Raw genomic sequence first — 23,319 nt, 5'->3', positions numbered from 1 at the left:
AAACATATTTCAGTCTATTTGCAATGGAAGCATCAGCTGTGTTAATATCTGTACTTAGAAGGCTGATTGGTCACCAGTCTATCTTTCTCATTCTTTGGAGTACAAGTAATAATGATTTAGTACTGAAAATGCGACTCGTATCCAAAATATAAAGGTCTAAAAAGGTCCAATATCTTTTAAAAATTAGAAAAAAATCAACGCTGTAACCATCTCCTGTTTGCCATATTTTTCACGGCTTCTGCACATTTTGCCAATGCTAAATTTCCCTCACAAATTCTTTTTTGTTTTTTATCAATTTTAAGTTTGTTTTCATGACTAAAAATTGTTTCATCATTAATTATACATCCTTTCCCATATTCATGGCAGTATGTCCTTGATCTCTAAAGCAGTCCCTCTACCATTTCATTACGATTCATCTCAAATTCAGTCTTTTTAAAACTTTATTAATCAATCAGTTTCATCGGATACTAATATTCTTTTCATTCTATAGTTTCTCAATATCTCTTTCAATGTTTTTTTAACTTGATCTTGTTTATATTTTATGATTTTCAGAAGGTCCCTTAAGCGTGGCTATTCATAGCAAGTCATCAGACAATAAGCTCCAAGGAACAGAGAAGCAAGATATGATAATAAGTTGTACAGCAGTTGGTGGAGATCCAGCACCTGATATGGTACTTCAGATCAGGAATCAGAATTTCACAAAGAATAAAACTCGGACAATATACCATACCATACAAAAGGTTGACATATCAAATGACCGTGGTACAGTAACATGTCTGGCAGGATACCAAAGTATTTCTTATTTCCCAAAATCAGATATAGCAATTATTTACCTGTATTGTAAGTATATTTTATAATTTCCATTATAATTGATATGTATCAGAGTTCTTGTTTTCCCTTTTTGCGAGGGCATGCTAATTTACTCCTGTCTGTTTGTTTGTTCGTTTGCCCGTCCATCCGTCCGGATTACACATGATCATGGCTTGTCCAGCTATCTCCTTATACAGTTTTTGAATCACTTCCAAAAATATTTTATGGTATATTTCTGTACATGATGAACATGTGCAGGGTTAAATGACTTTTTACGAAGAAATATATGGATCATGGCTTGTCCGGCTGTCTCCTCGTACAGTTCTTGAACTACATCTAAAATATTTTACAGGATATTTCTACACATAATGAAGGTGTGCAGGGTCGAATAATTTCGATTTTCATGAAATATTACGAAAATTGGTGATAGTTAGACTTAGTCATTTTCAACAGAAATAGGGTTATATGGCTTGTCCTCCTGTAGTTTTTAAACTACATCTAAAATATTTTTGCAGGATGTTTTACACATGATGAAGGTGTGTAAGGTAACATGATCTTGATTTTTGTGAAATATTATGGACCTGGGTGATAGTTGGACTTTTGTCAGAAATATACCCCAAATAACAAAATTAGGGAGTTGTTATTGGGGGTATTAACTTTTTTTATGTGTCTGTCCATCAATCCTCTTTTTCTCATTACAAGTATTTTTGCAATGCTTAGCCTAACATAACTAATATTTACTGCATTAACCAATAGTACATAACCTTTTTGAATCGGCGAACCATGTTTTCATACAAAAATAAACATGTTCTGAATTTGGCAAATCTAGCAAGCCGGGTCATCATTAGTGTCTTACAGACACATTTGTTTTACTAAAAAAATCACTACTAACAACTGATGTGTGGGCTCCAGTGACAAACAGGACTTCTAGTTTTAAATTATAACAATATGAAAACGTTAGGTAGAATTTATAAAAGTTGATACATGTAGCACTCTCTTGAAAATCTAAAGCCCTAAAAGATAATCTAAAATGTTGATAATGTCCCTTTAAGTCGCTTTCAATAACATTTCATCATTATGGTCATATAATGTGATAGATAATTTTAATATAAATGAAATGGCATACTCATATAAGAAAACGTGTACACTTTTGTTCTTTTTCTTTCTGATATATTTCGAAATTGCATGAGGAAATCTTGTATTGTCAGAGAAATAGATGAATACTGTTAAACTTTTTTATACCAGAAATGTACTTACTGTTCAAAATAAATTTGTTCTAAAAAGGTTGATAAGTATTTTCAATACTTATAGGAAGACTTCTGTATTGGTAAAGATATGAAAAGGGTTGTTTTTTTGTTTTAGTCCCTTGAGCCATCTTGGATTTTTTGGACATTTTCTTACAATTTTTAAAGTTATTTCCATAAAAAATCTTCTCCTCTGACACTATTTTACCATTTGGAACCAAACTTGATTTGAATGTTCTTTGAGGTATCCTGCATAGAACTGATGTGGGGATTTATGATCCGTTGAAAATCATGGCCGCTGTTACTGAAAATAGAACATTGGGTTCAGACAGTAGTTTTTCCCATATAATATCCCCTAAACCATTAGGTTTAGCCAAAATCTTTCAATTGCTGAAATGATCCTTGTTATAAGGGCTACAAAAGTCTCTAGGGATAAAAGTTTTCAGACTTTTTCAGATAGATAGAAACTTTCAACCACTGAAATGAACTTTTGGATTTTTGGTCCATGAAAAAGCATGGCCACTGTTACTATAATGGAATTTAGGGATCAGACAGCAGTTTGTTTGCATATATGTCCAAAATTGATAGGTTTGATCAAATTCTGACAATGGTTAAAAGTGTTCAACATGGCAAGATCCATCTGTGTTCAAAGTTTTGGTGGAAATCTGTGGGCCAATGTTGAAGTAACTACCCTTTTTGGAAATGTTTTTGTTGTTTTTGGTGTTACATGTATTACTTTCTCCTCTCCGCAAGAACTACATATATATACTTTACATAATTCAATGAAAAATTGTATCATCGTTTTTTTATGGAATCCTGCACAATAAGCCCATTTGTATTTTTGATCTGTAAAAAAACTTGGCTGCTTTTACTAAAAATATAACATAAAGTTAAAAAAGTTTTATCCTAGTTTTTGCCTAGACTATTATAATATCATGAATATTGAAGTTATTTTTAAGGTAAACATGATATCCACAGTTGATTTGAAGCAACACAATATTTTGGGGATACATTTTCAAATGGCGTTTTCCTGCATTGTTTTTTACTTGCCGGGACTTCATTGATGTATGGTTAATTGAGGAAACCTGCTTACCTGAGTTGAATGGTGATGAGAAAAATGAGTTCTTGGTAGCCTTTTTCAAAATGCCATTTTCCCCACCAATTGTTTGCTTACACAGATTTGAATGATGTTCGATTTTCCTAGGAAACATGGTAACCAGAGTTGAATGGTGATGACAAACGTTTATTCTAGATGGTCATTTTTAAAATGGCTGCCATTTTCCATGCCAAAATTTTATTGCTTTGCTTTCAACTGTATATTAATGTTATTCTGAGTTAAATGATAATGGAAATGGTATCATTACTGACTGATTTAACACAGTGTGCCAAATGAGCCATTCAGACTCTTTAAAGCCTTAAGTTTTACTTGATACTGATACAAACAAGATTCAAACATGGAATTTTGTAGAGAAAGAAAACCCTATAGTTGCATTAATTGGTTTTAATGTAAGGCAGACAACTGAATAATTTCCCTTTGAAATGTAGCCTTTTCAATTCACAGCCTTGTGATAAAAATATGACAAACTCTATGCTCTGTACTTGAATTTGCATTAATATAGTAATTAAACTATGCTTTAAGTCTTGAATGTAATGTTTAATTAAGTATATTAAAATCCTTTTTCCAGATCATATTTTTGTCCATTAGTGTGCAAGTGTGACACTGACTTTTCATCAGAAGTCATGGTTTATCTTGCAATATTGCACAATGGGTCATTTACTTGAATGTATGGTTGTTTTTGTTGGCTTTGAAAAGAGTCATAAACCAAGAATGTGTGTGACAAGGTGGTGTACTGTACCAGTATGTAAGAAATACAAACACTAACCATAGAAGTAAATATATAAATCGAAATGTGTCTCCTTTAAAACATTCTTTATTGCATTCACATTCTGAAGATAAATTTGAAGAATTTTATCTTTGAAAGATGAAAAATTGAATTTATTTTATGCTTATTTCGGAGACCGAGCCATTATCAGTAACATGTAGATCATCTGTTGGTAGACTTGTGAACCTACATTGAAATGGTCAATAGAAAATGCTGATATTACGTTTTGATATTTGATTTAAATGTAACTGATACAATGTGTATGTGTTTTTGTTCTTCCTGTTATAATTGAAAACATACTAACATTTTATTTTAGTAAAGCCATCTACACCCCAATTTAATCCAGATGAAATTACTATAGAGGAGACCAAGTCTTTATCAGGAATCTGTACATCATCTGGTGGTAGACCCAAGCCATCAGTGAAGTGGTCAATAGATAATGCTGATATCACGTCACAGTCTACCAGCGAATCAACACATGATACAGCTACTGATACCTATACAGTCACATCTAAATTGACATACAGTGTGGATAGGAAATATAATGGGAAGAATCTGTCATGTGGATTTAAAAATACCGCAACTGGTGATGATTATGTTTCTCAATCAAGAACATTGGATATAAAATGTATGTTTATTGTCAAATATGTTCATAACATTACTCAAATTTACCATGGTACCAAACATTCCATGTTTACTACCTATATTAATAAAAAAGAAAAAAGAAGAAAAAAAACAAAAAAATACACACACACACACACTGTCTTAGCAAGTGTGTGCCTACACTTGGGAACTATTTTAATTTCTGTCCATTATCTTTCCTCCATTAATGATTAATGAAACATTTTCTCTACTGAAACTTGATCTTAGCTAATTTTGAATCTAAAATGGACAACTAGACATTATAATTGTTATTTTCCAATTTGTTCATCCTAATATGTAACTTCTATTGTATAGAAAAGTATGTAAAGGGTTTCGATTGTAATATCTAGCATTTTTTATGAATATAAAAGAGGAAGTGATTCATGCATGGTAAATCTGCACAAGAAAAAATCAGTCCCATATGTAAAGTTGTGTCCTTCTTAAAGGACTGTCTTCTATTTGTCAAACTATAATGATATATTTATTGTTTTAGTTGCACCATCTGTGTCAGTAGAAAACAAGACTTATAATCTAGGTGATATATCAAGGCAAATCACATGTAATGTTAACGGAAATCCAACAAGTTATACATTCTCAAAATGGCAGCACAAATCTAAGCATGGTACTATAATACGCATGTTCGATGCGAACAGCACCCTGACATTACCACAGGTGTCCCAGGAGACTAGATACCAAGACGCAGGGGAGTACGTCTGTACTGTTAGTAATGGTATACAAGATAAAGGTGGAAATGTAAATCAACAAGCTTCGGGATATGTTGTAAGTCTAGGTAAGAAATTAAACAAATACAATTTAGTTCAGATTTTCATGTTTAAAGATTGTACTGTAAGGTATGATTTTTTTTTATTTAGATGAGGAACGCAAACAATACTGATGATATTGATAAGTTTTCTCATTTTGTTTTTGTTTTTAATACCGAACAACCATCTGTCTGTCCGTCATTCTTAAGGCTAAATACATTTTGTAATCTGCAACTCAAAAAGTACCCAACAAATAACGTTGCACAGTGTTTATATACATATTTTGCATATCGGTCCCGTTTCTTATAATATGGTTCGAAACTTTATCATGATATTGTATCTTATTTAAATTTCAGCTCCTCCAATATTCCTCAGTGGAGACCAACAGACCAAGTTAGGCCAAACTAAAAATGATGTCACAATACTGGTTGATGTTTACAGTGAACCTAAGTACACTACAATGGCATGGCTGAAAGGGAGAAGTGTCTTATCATCATCTAAGAAATATACTATGACGACAGTCTCTGATGTTATGAAAGATACATTCCATGGTACAGAAGTACAAGTAGAAAGCTACATATTGACACTTGCAATACACAACCTTGACGAACAGGACTTTGTTAACTACACATTGAGATTGGCAAATGGAGTCGGACAGGCAGTGGAACATTTGGTTATACTACTGTCTGCAAGTAAGTGTGATATAACTGTAATAGAAGTTATTAAGATATTTTAGTTTTTGATAGATATACTTAATATGAAAATGGCTGATTTTAGATTTGAAGATGAACTGTTAAGTGCAAGAATCAGTGTTTGTAAATAAGTGATGTGTTTTTAGGAATGTTTTTTTTTTTTTGACAGGACTTTGTTTTCTTTCCAGTTGCATAGTTGTTGCCATCGTTGTGGTCATTGTTGGCATCTGTTAAGTTTTGTTCTCTTTATGATAATTTGAGTCATTCTTATCTGGTCTTTTGAAATTTTAATACATTTTTCCTAGGGATATGGTACAGAGCCGTATAGTTTTTAGAGGTTTTTGACCCACCTTTATTGAAAATAGAGGACGTAAAGTGGGAAATTATTTGAATTAATTAGATTTCAATTTGTTTTCCCTAGTCTTAAAGGAGACAACACACAACATTTTCATTTTTTACATAACTGCAAAATTTTGCGGTCATATAATGCTATCAAACTGTCGTTGTCGCTGGCATCAGTGTCATATTCGTTTGTAGACACTTCCAGTTCACTCAATAACATAGCATAATTGTATAGATCTTTAAGAAACTATACCACAAGGGGCCATACAAAAGCAGGAAAATTTTGATGATTTTTGGGGTTGTGACTTGTAAACCATTTAGGAATTATGGGACAAAAAGGGCCAGAAAAAGGCATTTTCATGATGTGCAGTCAATGACTTGAGGGTAAGTGTATAGTTCTGTATGAAATTATACCATATGGTGCCTGGGATTGATTTTTGGAGGTTGTGACTTGAACTGTTTAAGAAATAGGGGCCAAAAAGGAATCAATAATAACAATTTTCCTGATATTATCAGGACCTCAACTCTTTGATAGATTTTGGGTTATGACATAAACTAATTTGGAATGACGAGCCAAAAATGAGTCAGATAAATTTATTTTATATGTTTGGACAGTAACTTGAGTAAATGTTAATGGATCTGTTTTAAATTTTACCACAAAAAGAGAATTGCGATTGTATTTGGGGGTTATGACTTGATTTTTTTAAGAATGAGGGCCGACCAGGGACCAAAAATCGTTTTTTTATGTTTAGACATTGACTTTAGAAAAAAATAGATTGGATCTGTTCGAATTTGTAACATAAGATGCCACACTACTATTTTACTATTATGATTATTGTATACTATGTGCAGAGAAATATGATGATTTAAAAAAAAAATTCTTCAACCAGCTGAGTAACTAACAAATTTATAAAAATAAAAAGATTCAATGTAAAAGTTTGTCGGACTTATATTTATTATTCTCTTCTTACTACTAGGTATACTTTCAAAAGTGGATCCAGTTTAACATATTTGTCTATTTAATTTCTATTATTAACACTGTAAGGTCTTCACTGATATGATCATAATGGACCATTTCAGTTAATATATTACGAAGGGGGTTGATGAGACGTTGTGAATATTGACCTTTTTTAATTTTGTAGCTGTAGCTGCTGAGACTTTATATATATATATATATATATATATTTTTAAAAGGTTATAGGTCTCCAGTTACTAATAAATCTCATATCTTTGCCATCTTTTTGCAGACATGTAAACACGTTCTGATACTGAAAATAAAAAAAATGCATTCTCATATCCAGTTTACATAGAGCAAAATACAAACTTTCAATTTTTTTATTATCAAGATCAGCGGTGATTCCATCAGGTCCTGGGCCCTTGAACATTCTTCATATGACAAATAACCCTCACAAAGGTCATGTTGATCTTTTGTACTATTCACGTCATGTGTAAAAAAAAGATTGATTTGAACAACCAATAATATAAATTATTAATGTCACCTGATTGATAAAATTCAGATACTGAGTCTCCAATACACGATATAACCTTTTCTATATATACACACCATCTCTAAGGATTTGAGAGTTGAATTTCCAGTAACCCTTCCCATGTTCCCAATTGTAGTGGAAAATGAGTAAACAATGGCCGAATGATCAGTTTTGTAACCAGGTAATATTTTGGTATTTAACATCAATGTAGATAAGGCCTCACTCACTAAAAGGTAATCTAATCTACTCTGCTTTAAAGAAGAGCTTTGTCTCCATATAATTTTTTTCCTGTATGATTACAAATGTGCCAAGGATCTAAAACTTCAAAAGTTTCAATGATTTCTTCAATCTTTTTTCAAGGGTTTGGGTTTCTATTGAGTATAATATTGTATGTATCTAAATCAGCATCTTGTACAATATTCCAAATCCCCACCCAGGAGTATACCACTATTTGAAAAAAAAACAAACAAATAATATATTGTTGATAAATCATTAGTAGTGGGTCATCAGTATTAAATCCATATACTCATATAAGTATTATTCTTTGTTCATACAGTGATAAATCTATAACAATATAACAACCACTCTTATCAATTTATGATTCATTAATCTTAATTTAGTCACACACAAAATTACGATGATGCTTATAAATTACAACACATCATGCATATTTTAACAGATTGACAATGTTGTTTATAGTTATTTCCTTTTGATAGACCTTTAAATATATTCAAAGATTTGGTGCACTAACTGGATACATAAATATAAAGGTACAAAAAAAGGTGCCTTAAAGTTAGCAGCATATACATGTTCTCCCTAAGATAGAATAGTGCAATAGAATACACAAAATAGAAAATAATATGCATTCTTACTTTGCAGCAAATACTCATTGATTATGAAAAAGTTTCAGCTTTTACAAATTTGTAAAGCAGACATTTTTTTTTCTTAATTTTCTTTTCTATATTTTCAAATAGGTCAAATTCAATTCTCTGTGTTCTGTCTTTAGTCTTACCATATACACTGCAGTTGTAGAACCAGGCATTTTCGATATTTTTATTTTCGTTCAGTCTTGATAATAAACCTTATTTTCTATGGGTTATGTCTTCATGAAATTGGACATCATTTTTCACTCCTTTTTTTAGCTCTCATGATCTGAATTTATGTTTTATTGTTTTTGACCTTAACAGTAACAGGCTTAATATCACTGTCTTTCCCTGGGATGCAAAGAATCGTTATTACATCTGTTGGTTGTATTTGAACACTTAAATTATTGTTCACCATGTTAGCAAACTCATCCCTCAAATTCTCCATTCTCTTCTCTGGGAAATTGACCATTCAGATGATTTGCATTCTAGAATATGCTCGTTATAAGTTTCCGGTTTCAATGCATCAATAGATCTTAGGTTGCAATATGTCATGGGCTCATGGAGAGCCTCTACTTTCTTGTCGTTCTCTCTAAGTCTCTCCTTAAACTGGTGGTTTTCGAAATTTAAAGCATTTACTTGGTCTTTTAATTTCCCAGTTCTACCTCCTAATTGTGTATTGAATACTTCCATGATTTAATTCTTCATGGTTAACAGAAGACTGCTAAAAATATTTGTAATATGAATTGAGATTTTCCCTTTGTCCTTTTTTTCCAAATAGATATGAGAGGAATACCAAGTCTGCTCTTACTAGAAATCTTGTATGATATTGCATGACGAATCACATGTTCTTATTGAACTCAATTACAATACAGCCATGCAATATCCAACCTGATTAGGATAAATATTGCATATGGACAACTTCGCCTTTGATAAAAATAATTCCGTGTGGAAAGAGAGCATGAGCTACACATGCCTGTATATCTCTCATTGGTCAATTATTGATTAATTGTTGTGGTCAACTGTCACAAATCATTTATAACACCCCTTCCCTATTATGCAAATAGACTTCTCGTCTTTTTGAATAAATTTTAAGACCGTAACTAGCTCTTTAAAGTCTTCGTGTTTGATGTTATTCAACGGGTCATAATTTTCCTTTCCTCGTTTTTCTACCCCGAACTTGACTTTTTATGAGTGTTTCTAGAAAAGGAGAGGACGCTTACCCTACCGGTGCACCTGGTCCATGCTCCCGGTTTTTAGTGGAGTCCAAGTTGCTCATTTGCTGCTGTTACTTTGTATGTATAATTTTAGTTACTTCATGTTCTTTGTTGTGTATGTCTGTTCTCCATGTCTGGTCTTTGTCCCTGGATTACATTCTTTTGATTACCGCTATAACCTTGGTTCCCTTGATTACTCTTTGACTAATCAAGATCAGTTTTAGAAGCTTTCTTCAAAGGGATTTTTTTATGTCTCTAGGTTCAGAGTGAATACTCAGAAGGTTACTATTGTCCGTGCCATCCTCAGGCACTTCTGATTGTGTTCGTTGGTCATGCTTTGCTGAATTTACTGGATTACTTTAGGACTTCCCAAGGTGTCCTTTTTTGTTACCCGAAGGCATTTTTTTTTTTATAAAAACTGACAATTCTGTGAACACTGGTTAGTCTAATAAAGGAATGTAACAACTGCATAATTTATCTTTTAAATTTCAATATATTTTTCAACTTTGAATGTAACACCAGGAAGAGCTTGAAAAATATAATAAAAATATAGAAATTGCCAAAATCTGTAGAGCAATTAGTCCTGAACTAGTCTAGCAGCCATCTTGGATACTTGAGTACCAAAAAGGAGATTTAAAACCAATAATGTAGCATTTACTTTCGGTTTGCATTTAAGCAATTTAAGTAAACCGTTGTGAAAACACAAACAATAATATGGCTACTTGTGAAAATTTTGGAAAAAAAAATCATGGACTTGTAGAAAGTGATTTGGAAATGTTTTGGGATCATCTGTATTGGTGTCCAACACAGTTATTACTATTTATTCTTCTTTCGTCTATTTCCATCATTTAATCTTTTAAAGTGACCAAATGCCAGTAGCTGCTACATTATGCTATTCAACCAGATCGGGTTGAATAACAAATCCATTATGTGTAGGCTATTTTACTGGATATGGTTGAATAGCCTGTCAGCTAATTGACCAGGTCCAGCTTAACAGCTTTTCCTCATTGGGTTGGCTATTGAACCAGATTTTTATGGACATTGTAAAATTGTGCAGTCATACATCATTATTATTCATACAATATAATATAGTTCATACATACTACTAAATATACTAAATAAGGGTAATAACAAAACTACCGAACATTAATGCAATTAATGATCAAGTCAAGTCCAAAACAAATCGGGCAAAATAGATATTAAATCACCAAAGCAGCTGGTACTGCATTAGTCCTACCTTAGTAGAGGCATTTCAAACAAAATGATGGGTTAAATCTAGGTTTTACAGCTCACTAAACTTATTCTTCCATTGCGGCAAGGTGATGATAAAATAGCATTTACATGGTACATGTATTGCATCACATCAGCACAAAGAACAACTTACAAAAACAATCATTTTTCATTATTTTAGAAGAAACTTAGTATTCTTCCAAGAAAGACTCGTAATTTGGTAAGTGACCTTTTTCAGATGCATTTCCTCATATACCTGATTCAGGAGTCTATTAAGCCGATATATATGGTGTTAAAAAATTCAGAATAGTTAGTACTTGTTCTAGCATAGGAAATCAATTTTTAAATAGAAACACTACACCACATGCAGGAGTATATTGCTGAACAGGTAAGAAAAATTTATAATATTGAAATTCAAGTTGTCTCTTTTATCATAAATTTTAGTGTTGAGATGACCACAGGTGTCAAATTCGAATTATAGGTCCAAAACAAAGCTTTTAACTAACTCATATACTACTCCAGTATGACTTTTTTCTCAATTATTCATTTTAGGAACCATTTTTAACAAGAGTAATCAAGGAAACCAAGGTTATAGCAGTAAAAAAAGAATGTAATCCAGGGACAAAGACCAGACATGGAAAACAGACATACACAACAAAGAACATAAAGTAACTAAAATCATACATACAAAGTAACAAAAGTAAATGAGCAAATCGGACTCCACTACAAACTGGGAGCATGGATCAGTGCATCGGTAGGGTAAGCGTCCTCTGCTTTTCTAGAAGTTATGTAAATATTTATTCAATTGTCAATTTAATACCAAAGGAAGATAATACCTCTACACTAAATGAAACCCCTCAAAGTAAAAAAAAAAAAAAAAAAAAAAAAAAAAACTGCTCACGCACAATGAAATGTGAAATTTCTAGTACTTAGGATTGTACACCTAATACTGTTTTCATATACTACACAATTTCCCGATACATTTTCCATATTGGTTACGTTTAGTGTCAATGATAAAGCTGAAATACTGCTTAATTACGGACTCAGTGAAGGATACATCAGGTGGAATTTGGAGGTTGGATATAGCTTTATTAAATCACTAGATGATACTTACTATAAGGATGTACATGCTTTATTGGGGGAAACATGTTGCAAAAGTAGGGTAAAAATAGGTGATCAAATAATTTTACAAAAAACCACCGAGTGGGAATTAACCCCTTCAGATTGAAGAGTTATCTGGCTCTGCCCTGCATCCTAACATATTATATTCATTAACTGTGTAAATATAAACATCCAATATTCACTTAAATACCAGGCTTTAACAACCGAAAGAACAAAAGAACTATATATAAGTAGAACAAAAGCACAATATAAATATATATATATAACGTCTCAGAATGTGACGACTCTATTCGCTACACTGCTCCATCGGATCAAATTGATACAGGGAAGTTAACGTAAACTGATAGAAGGGTCTGACAAATTCCAAACGATTATTTGAACAGTTGTCAAATGTTCAAGAACATTAACATGTACCCGGAAATGATAAAATTTATCTGCTGTGAGAGTAAATGTTCGATGAAAAGAAGTGATGGTAAAAGTTTAAGATTAACACAAAATTTTAAAAGTAGCTTGCTTATATATTAAAAACACAAATACTTGTGTACATTATATAAGATAGTCTATCGTTTAAGTATTGCAAGAATTATGATATTCGCATAATAGGTTATAATGTTGTTGTTGTGTCCTGAAGGTCCGCCTGATGAACCTCACAACGTGACTGACATTGATGCCACAGAATCAACAGTAACATTACAATGGACACCAGGGTACGATGGCGGATACAAACAACGTTTTGCGATACAGTATCGAATCAAGAATTTACAAAAATGGAATGAGAAAGAAGTCTCAAAATACGATCACATTTCGTCTGTTGGAGCAAAGGTTTTTACCTTGACAGGACTGGAGGCTGGAACGTTATATGAAATCCGAATTTATTCTCGAAACAAAATCGGCAGGAGTCCGTCAACTGACACTGAAAAAGTTTCAACCAAATGTAAGTAGAAGTTTAAGTATTTTTATGTAGCTTATTGGGCATAATGACAAGTTACAAGTCCCAAGAATTTTACTTCAAAGGTCATAAAAGTAATACAGTGTACAGTCATTTGTTAATATTCAATCCAATTTGTTTTAAGTATGATTATTATAATTCTTACTATTATTATTGTTATTATTATTATCGTCATTATTATTAATTTTATTAATTGGTAAAAAGTATCTAAACTATTCATTTTTTGGCTAAATTTCTGATGTATTATATTTTGTCACATGCAAAATAATGTTGTTTTATTCACTAATTCATTCATTTTAACAAGTCGTAACGTCTTATTGTGAAATTTACATGAAAAATATATACAAATAAAAACTTTAAGACCAATGTTGTAGATGAAAAGCGTAATCCAATTTACTTGGATTAAAATAATTCAATTGTAAATACTTACATGTTATCATTTTCTGTTCATTGAGGTTCTGTATATGATGTGGACAGTAGCACCGTTACGGGAGTTGCCGTCGGACTTTCATTAGTTATTGTAGTAGCTCTTATTAGCATTGGTTTACTAACATCCAACTTATTAAATGGTAATTGAATTTATTGCTCATCTACATATTGCTTACACCTTATCTCTGACAAGTAGTCAATTCCAATAAGATTTGTTATGTCACCAAATGCCATGATCGCAATTATTTAGCGGAGAGTGGGATAAAAAAGTTTGTTACTATGATGCGTAGCATAGGGTGACAACATATTTTCAAGTAGAAACAAACTTCTCTTTCTCCCTCTTAGCTCTGTGTAATTAGCTTATCATAATGAACGTTCCGTTTTCACGAGAGGGTAATAGATATAATAGTTATAACACATAGGATAAAGAAGAATATAAATTGTATTAGACCAATTAGATAACAGCAAAGTGATTTGAAGTATAATATCAAATTATCAAATACCTTCGTCTCTGCTGTTAAGTAGAGAAAAAAAAAATACCAGCTTCGCTACAAATAATACATTTTGTTAAACAAACTTATTAATTATGTCATGAATCTACCACTTGTTACGCGTTTATTTTAGAAGAACTTACTATGCTTTGTGATATATATTTTGCTAATGATGCGTTTATTCATATTTGTATATTCAATGGAACGTAAAGCTAAAAAGATGTTAACAACAAGGTGAGTAAGAATGTGTAGTCATTGCTTTTCTAACCACTGCAAATTCTACATCATATACCTACCTACCTGGTTTTTACTGCACTTAGAGCACATATGGCAAGGACTAGCTCTTTGCACTCTTCTATATATATGAAGCTTTCTTTTTAAACTTCCTCAATGTAATTCCTTTTCTCTCATTTCTGCCTCAGTGGTTCGTCTACAGGTGGTATTTTGACACTTTCTGTTTCCGTTTACCTTCAAGAGTCCAACTTAGACAAGTAAATAGCCTGAATTATTCTCTAGTACTTGGTACATGAACTTACGCTTAATTTGGTTACTCGACATGATGCTAGCTATCTATTGGATTTCGTTATCAACATCATACCCGCAGGACTCTGCTGATAACCTTTAAGTCTCCAGAATTATTGAACAATTACTAACCCGTGGTTAAAACAAGCCTCATAAAATATATTGCAGGAATTCAACAAACAGTCGATCATTCAATAGAAAGTCTTATCCTGAAGTGTACTACAATATAGCCGAAGAGAATAACGATAAAGGTATACAATGAACAATCCGAAACTTATAATAGTTTTTTTTTCTAAAAATGTTCTACCAACTACATTTTAATTGATTACATATATATTTGTTTATTTGCGTTCTTTTTTTCGTCCAAGAATGACCCGGTAAATGTATTTTCAATCTTCTTAATTTTTGTTTGTTAATTTATATGTAGATCCACGTTCTGAATCGTAAGTACTCATTATATATATACTTCTACTATAAATCTGCTACATACTATTGAAACGGAAACAATTCTTCATTGTTATACGTAAAATGCAGCTTTCACATGCATTGATCGTCAAACGTTTTAAATGAAGTCATACCCATAATTTCCTAGTCAACTTAAAGATAAATAAGCTAAATTAAAGGTTAATCAAAGGAACCCCACACACAAAATGAGTAAATAAGCAACCCGATCTCTACTAAACACTTGAATGGACGTGGCGTATCGATGTGTTAAGACTCCTCTAATTTTCTAGACGAGTTGTTCATAGAAAAACACCTCAGAGGTGAAAAGAGGCAAAGAAAACTATGACCTAAATAGTGCAAATTTGTTGAAAATAATTGTTTAGGAAGATAGCTAACAATAGCATTACTTAGAGAGGTAGGAACATTTTACCATCCAAAACATATATTTTTAACACAGTGATATTTTAGCTTTTACATTGATTTTAAAGACGATGATGAAAGGGTAATCAGGAGAACCAAGATTCTAGAGGAAATCAAAATAATTTAATCCAGGCACAAAGACCAGTCATGGAAAACAGAGAGTCACAACAAAGGACAAAAAGTAATGCATACAACGTAACAAAAGTAAATAAGCTACTGGGAGGATGGACCAGATGCACCAATAGGGTAAGCGTCCTCTGCTTTTCTAGAAACACCCGCCGAGTTGTTCATAAAAAAGTCAAGTCCGCGATAGACGAAAAAGGAAACTATGACACGCTGAACTAATTAGTCTTCATGGTGCAGATGGATACACCGTAACGATTCACGAGTTCATGATGACGACCATAAAACTTATGTTGTTTGTAAGTTTGTAACAACATAATCGTGTTCCATAAGCCTTATTGTAAGAAGTCTAGCGCGATACAAAAAGTCTGCGTAGTTACGGCAAGCTCTTGGATAACGTATAAGTTGTGATATGAAAACGTCATACGCAGATGTTGAAGGGATGTTGCCACTGATGCAAGGAAAGTTGACAATTCTGAATATTAAGACACCAACTTTATCGTAAAGTTTGGTCAATAATTTTCTTATACCATCAATTTCTAGGTGTAGTTCAAGTCATGAGGCGGACTTTACAGTGTCTGTAGTATTCTTTATCGCAAGTCCTTCGTGGTAGCGTGGTAGATGTGATTATTATTTTCCCAAAACTATGATTGTTTATGATAAGGCTTCAACTACATAGCGGAAACTGAGATGAAAAGATCTAGCTAAAAATTATTTTTCTTTCGGATTAGATCAGCTTTGAAGTCAGCCTTATAAGAGTAAAGAGATCGGTCAACATTTTGAAAACATCTTTTTCTGTATATTTGGAAGATGATTTGAAATTATTATTATTATTATTATTATTATTTTTGCAAAGTATAAGGAATCTCTACCAAGAACTATTTATTTGTATCTAAGTGTACCATATTTTTGGAGCAACAACGATGTAAAATGTCGGGATTTTAACTGAATATGAAGAATACAAGTAAAATTATAGGTTTTAATGCTATTATATTCTGATAACAATCTTGAATTGAAGGTCTTAAAAAGATCGTTCGAATTTGTCAGGATCAATACCACTTCGGGATTAAGTGCGGTGGAGACCATCTTTGATAGTTGTGAATATAAAAGTTAAAAGTTAAAATGTTTGAAAAAAGGTTTGGTGATACATTTTACAGATCAAGCTATGTAACGTTGTTTGTGTGGATTCTTCTGGAGTTTAAGATTCAAGTACAAAGACGGTAAATCATAATCAGTAAGGAACAGTCAGAAGATTTAGCCTTGAAGTCCTCAATCTTGAGGTTCTGCAATGGCCTATTAAAAAGTAATACTTTGGGTGCAATAGGTTAAGTATAGGAATATGAAATAATCGGTATTGATTTGTCCGTCAAATATGGGCGAATTTTGTTGGTCACGTTTCTGTGATAGAGGTTGTTAGCCAAATGAATTCCATCTATACCTTTATGTACAAACGGTAGTGGAAGAAATGGGCATTTTTTCGTCATCTTGAACTTATACACAAACTGGTTGAAAGTATTTGTGGAAACTAATATCCAAAAATGATAGCAACAACTCTGAAACAGGAAAACGTCTTCATATTTTTAGGCAGTTCATTAATTAAACTGTAATTTATTTCAACAAAGGGAAGTGTGCGGCTATGAGACGCTGGGTACAAAAGATAAACCGAGTGAATATGAAGGCTTAGATCATAAAGCAAGAGGAGGTAACTGAGATTGAAAAGTGACGTTATGAATATCTTTGATATGATCATTACAAAATATTTTCTATTGTTTAACATCAATCAAAATGGAGTCACCCCTTTACAAAATTAAAATTACTGCCAAAAACTTTTTTTGAAGTATAGTAAATGCCATGATTCGGAATTATTTAACTGATCATTCAAATAATTAGAATTAAAAACAAAATTTATAGGTGTTCTGAAATCGTAAGTGAAAAATATACGCCTTCCCAAAAATAAAGCAGTATGATACATTAATAAGTACTACATTTTTGTAACTTATATCGGTGTTAGAAGTTAATTGTGATAAATGAAAAGGATATATATTTAATGAAGGAGTATATTTCATAGAACTAAGACGATAGTTACACTAATGGAAAATTTTCAAAATCGAGATATTCGCCTTTCCTTTCTTTGCATTGAAACTCTACCAACTTCAACTGTCTTAGGTCTATGCTTTGTATGTACCATACAAATCAAATATAATATGATGTGATTGTTAGACAAATAAAAAAGGAAAAGCATACTTTTTTCTTTGCGTCAGCGTTCTGATCATTGTGAAACTCTGAAAACAGCCCATTTTGTTCTGAGAGCAAAACGTAGCAGATCTTTATTTCTTATTTTGATATATTTAGGTTACTGAGCCTTGTTTGAAAATGAAGTAGAAATTTTACTTGCATAATTGTTCTTCCATAAGTCGAAAATTATAATATGATATTAAATTTGAATCTCTTTTTACTTTTACTTATTTGTTCTTGATAGACAGTATCTTCTCTGTCATGTTTTTTTTTTCTTTTTGGATAGAGAGAAATATCTTGCAGTAAATTCATAAATGCATAGTATTCTCGTGTTGAAAAAAATATTCAAAGTTACAGTCTTGTTGTATAAGTCATTCTTTTCATTTGTATTTAGATAAGCAACGTATTGGGTAAGTACAATGATATAAATGTATCGTGTGTTCCCAAATCCTTACTGATATAATTGTATTATGTGTTCCAAAATCCTTACTGATGTAAATATATTGTGTTCCCAAATCCTTACTGATGTAAGTGTATTGTGTATTCCCAAATGCTAACTGATGTAAATGTATTGTGTGTTCCCAAATCATTAATGATGAAAATGTAATGTTTATTCTAAAATATTTACGTAAATTAAATGTATTCCGTGTTCCCAAATCCTTACTGATGTAAATGTATTATGTGTTCCCAAATCCTTACTGACGTAAATGTATTGTGCGTTCCCAAATCCTTACTGTCTCTAGTGAAAGTTTATTATATTTAAAATGTTTTGTGGGAATATTATATACGCGAAGTAAAAATCATGTTTATCCTTTCCCATTTTTCAAGTTGTTAATTTCAAAATTACACACAAACAGAAATACAATGTAGCATGTTCTATATGATTGATCAGCGTTGTTATTAAGATCACATTACGTATCATATAAAATTGGTATACATACGCTAATATAAATTGTATACGTATACATATACATGTTTTCATTTAAAGTATTAAAGATGAAAACTATGATACATTAGGAATGAAAGACAAACCAAATGTTTACGAGGAGTTGGATCAGAAACCAAATGGTAATTACACTTTTCGCATTTATTTTAAGCAGGAAAAGGGTATACCCATAGAAAACCTCATTTTCGTGATATAATTTGAATATCATTAACTTTATCTGGTTGTTTTGCACCGAATATTGATTCGACATTTGTCGTTTTCGTCTAGATGGCATATCTTGTATTTCCAATAAGAAGTTATATGTTGTAAGAGTATATCGAATATCAGTTAAAAAACCAACGATTTCTTTGATGTCTAATGTATCAGAACTGGTTAAGCCAAAAGCACATTTTGTGATGTCGATGCCTTATTTATATTACAGATTATATATATACGCCTTAATCAAGTCATGGTGACAACCAAATTGACGAACCAAACAACGCAACGATAAAAATAATTAGTTGTTTGCCTTGCTGCATTGACATAATATCTATCTAATATAATCAATTCGAACGATTGACATTTCGTAAATAACTCATTTAACAAAAAATATATTCCTTTTCAAGATATGGCTGTTGTCACATTTTACTTTTTCGATTAAATAGCTGACTTTGTTTTATAATTAGTTACCATTAAAAGCTTGTTGTTTTGATGTATTACAGAAGACAAGAGTAAAATTTATTCAAACACACTGGTTTTATCGGAGTTGTATCATTTCTCATGTCTCATCAAAATGTGGTTCATAAATGACTAAACGAATGTTTGTCGTCAGCAAAAAAAAAAAAAAAAACAAAAAGCAAAAAACAAAAACAAAAACAAAAACAAAGTCTTATTTACTCAATGAGACTTTTACGGTTATTTATGTTTGTTTAAAAATCACTAGGATGTCATGTATATTGTTGATTATGAACAAAATAAGTTACAATGTTACAATTATCTTTTTTGTACCAGTATATACTGTCTTTCATTCTAATATATATGTGTTTTACTAATAAAGAGTTGATAACGTACGTTATTACGCTTATGATAAAAATATGAATATCTAATAGGAATAAATAAACAAGCTGAAGTACAGAAATTCCAGGGACCATCTATTAAAAACTATGGAAGAGTAATCAAGGTAACCAAGGTTATAGCGGTAATCAGAAGAATGTTATCCAGGGACAAAGACCAGACATGGAAAACAGACATACACAACAAAGAACATAAAGTAAATAAAATCATGCATACAAAGTAACACAAGCAAATGTGCAACTCGGACTCCACTAAAACTGGGAGCATGGACCAGTTGCATACCAGTAGGGTAAGCGTCCTCTGCATTCAATCGTCTAAAATTCATATTACCGGATAGTTATGTAACAGATGTACATTAAGATAATGCCTTTATGAAATAGAACGGACTTCAATACAGTATAAATTTCCTGGCACGTATCTGCCAATTAAATTGTTCGATGAAATTCAGCACCGACTACTCATATTTAAATTTGGTAACAAATATATAATGAATCAGTTTGCTGACAAGTTGCAAATATTTTCCCCGTTTTAGTGATAGACATTTCAACAGTTATTCAAAACATTAATTTCATTCCATTAATCCATTCATTAACCATATTTCATACCTCAAGATCTAGTATGTCTAAATTATAAAGACCTTCATTTTATGAGAAATTAAAAATTAATAACAATGATAAAATGTATAATAAGAGTCAAACACTAGGGAAGATCAATACACGAATACCACGACAGCATAAGTAATATATAAACGTCTCAGAATGTGACCACTATTTGCAACACTGCTCCATCGGATCAAATTGATACAGGGAAGATATGTAAACGTGTAAAAGGGTCTGAATAATTCCGTACTACCATACATCGTGTACTACGTTACAGCCCTAGATTAATCCAACGAGGAGGATATAACCCGATGCATGCAAACTACCGAATACATTAGGATAACTAAACTCTTGCAACATATTCGCCATTGTACAATTAAACTGCCCGCATAAAGCCACCAGTTCGAATGAGCTAAGTTGGAACTACAGTCCCGTCTATCCAACGTCAATATGGCCACCATATACTCTAAATCACTTTTAAATGAAAAAGATTCAGCTTTTCCTCGATCTAACTTAACTGGGGACTTTAGTAAAAGATAGTATAATTTGGTTATTTACAACCTTAAGAAAGACGATGCCGGTTACTATGTATGTACCTTGATGCGTACTAGCACAGAGACCGTGCAACAACTTGTGGTCGTAAGTAATTTTGATGAAAACATGTGGATTGTACCATGTTTTTACGATTTGTATGATTTGATGAATGATAATACAAATCCCTTCAAAATGAATGAAATCAATAACCAGACTATCAAGCATAATTTTTACTCGAGTAAAATTCCCAATTACTTTGCTTAACTTTGAAGGTAGACATAAAACCATCTATAGCTACATTGTTTTGCGTCTAGAAAGCTGCTTGGCCATTGGAATTGTGCATTTTCGCAATAAAACGTCATTTCTTGACTAGTGTTCCTGTCTTTAACAAATAATACACTAGTTCGATTTATCGACAAATATTTGCAATACTTTGTAATAAGTTTTGGTTCCTTTAATGTTACATTTACTTATGTTACATACTTATCGTTTATGAATTAAATAGAAATTGATCAAAATATCTTTGGGTTAATTATAGAACACCCCTGAGTAAAAGTTTTTTCAAACCGGGGCACAACAGTACAATGTATATATATAAAGGAATAGAATTCTGAATTTATCGAATGGCATGTATTTGTTTGTATGTATTATTTTTCTTGCACAAAACCAGTAACTGTGTCATTAACTTAATTTTATTTTTACTCCCTAAAATAAACCTGACGTTTGGCCTGTTTAAACTGAAACCTGTCCTACTGTAGATTCTAATGGTACATCTGCACAGTCTGTCTTAGTAAAATCCGGGTCCCAGGTACAACTGAATTGCATTTACACAGCGCCAATTAAAGGAGGAATTATTATTTGGACTTTTGCCATTGTCAGAAATACTGTTGTATATGAAACTGTGCCAGTAGAACGTAGACAAAGACTGACTATTACTGGTGATCATTCAAATGGAGAATATAACCTCTTGATATCTGATATTAAAAAGACCGATGAAGGACGATATGAGTGCAGTCTATACGGAGACCCGACGAAAGTACGAATCCAGCAAATCTTTGTCAGAGGTAATTCAGACCATGAATTTGTACGAACTATCATTATAAAACGTATTGATCATTTCATATATAACTACTGAACATTATCAAAAGGTACGAATAGAAAATAACTCTGCTATTTTTGAAAAGCTAAAAATTGTTTTAATGTTATGCTAGTCAACATTTTTCTCTTTGAATTCATATTTAAATTTATAGCAAATCGCGGCGAAAAAATTCATTTCGTTAGCGTAATGATAAAAGAAAAGTTCATCAATTTCGATTCCAGTTGCAGTGTTATACATTAGTCAATTGACAACATTAAAATAATAATATATGTTTAATATATATTGATGTTGAAGGTCAGGAATTAGGTCAACACACATTGCACAAGACATTTGATTATGATATAAATCAGTGTTTTCTAAATCCTAAAATAACATAAAGCACGTTGTTAAAAAGATAAGAGTCCGTTTTAAAACGATAATTATACGAAAAGCCTAAATTATATTTCAATTTTGATGAATATTTTATCTTTAACTAGAATCCATCACCGTGTCTGTTGAAAATAAAACGTGTAACCCAAGTGATCAATTCAGGCAGATTTATTGTAATGTTAGCGGTTATCAGGCGAGTTATTCGTATTACAAATGGCAACATAAATCATACAGATCTTTAATGGGACCAGTACTTTATCACTGCTACAAGTACCAGAGAAGACCAGATACCAAGACACAGGAGAGTATGTGTGCACAGTTAGTAATGGTAAAGAAGACAGCGATGTCAATGTCTATCATGCGTGGGAATTTGTTATTAGCCGAGGTGAGAGTAAAAATTGGAATATAAATTGAAAATAATCAGTATATACAATAACAATATTTTTTGTATTACATGAGTTGTATCCTGATCCTTGTCCTGAATCTGGCATGGAAAGAACTAGGATTAACTTTACATGCCAGTGGGATATATAACTTTTGAATGTTTATACTGGTCTTGAGCTGGCATGTCAGTGAACAGCTAGTAAGCCTTTGTTTGTGCATTTCTGTAACGTATCATCAGTTGTATGATATTGATTTGTTGTGACATGCATCATTAATTTGATCATCTATCCTAAAAAATAAACCTAGATGAATTGTCCCGTACTACCATACATCGTGTACTAAGTTAAAGCCCTAGATTAATTCTACGAGGAGGAATCACCCGGCCATTTTTATATAGCCTAACTGGCCGAGTGGTCCAAGGCGCTGGAC

At 32.0% G+C, this 23,319-nt stretch overlaps 1 protein-coding gene across 24 annotated transcripts; it reads left to right on the top strand.

The window, feature by feature from the left end:
• The first annotated feature begins 222 nt into the window (after positions 1-222).
• Positions 223-21,905, top strand: LOC148616433 (protein turtle-like). Of its 24 annotated transcripts, none has more exons than XM_088583468.1 (13): positions 223-840; positions 4,254-4,565; positions 5,073-5,369; positions 5,697-6,032; positions 12,925-13,227; positions 13,698-13,811; positions 14,366-14,396; positions 14,853-14,935; positions 15,112-15,127; positions 17,294-17,373; positions 18,301-18,316; positions 18,895-18,974; positions 19,554-19,687. In XM_088583468.1, exons 1-13 carry the CDS (start codon positions 624-626, stop codon positions 19,643-19,645), a joined length of 1,977 nt encoding a protein of 658 aa, XP_088439594.1. In that variant the 5' UTR covers positions 223-623; the 3' UTR covers positions 19,646-19,687. The 24 variants fall into 24 exon arrangements, 15 of the variants coding, with proteins under 15 accessions (XP_088439594.1, XP_088439595.1, XP_088439597.1 ...); XM_088583469.1 differs by having other exon boundaries at positions 227-840; positions 14,375-14,396; XR_015922197.1 differs by lacking the exon at positions 19,554-19,687 and adding an exon at positions 15,419-15,543 and having other exon boundaries at positions 487-840; positions 16,829-17,373; positions 18,895-18,926.
• The last annotated feature ends 1,414 nt before the right edge of the window (positions 21,906-23,319 follow it).

Source organism: Perna viridis, chromosome 5 (genome assembly GCF_037379345.1).
Source record: "Perna viridis isolate PV_CMFRI_1.1 ecotype Kerala chromosome 5, ASM3737934v1, whole genome shotgun sequence".
NCBI lineage: Eukaryota > Metazoa > Mollusca > Bivalvia > Mytilida > Mytilidae > Perna > Perna viridis.
The sequence above is the reverse complement of the archived record's forward strand: the minus strand, read 5'-3'. Positions and strand labels throughout refer to the sequence as shown.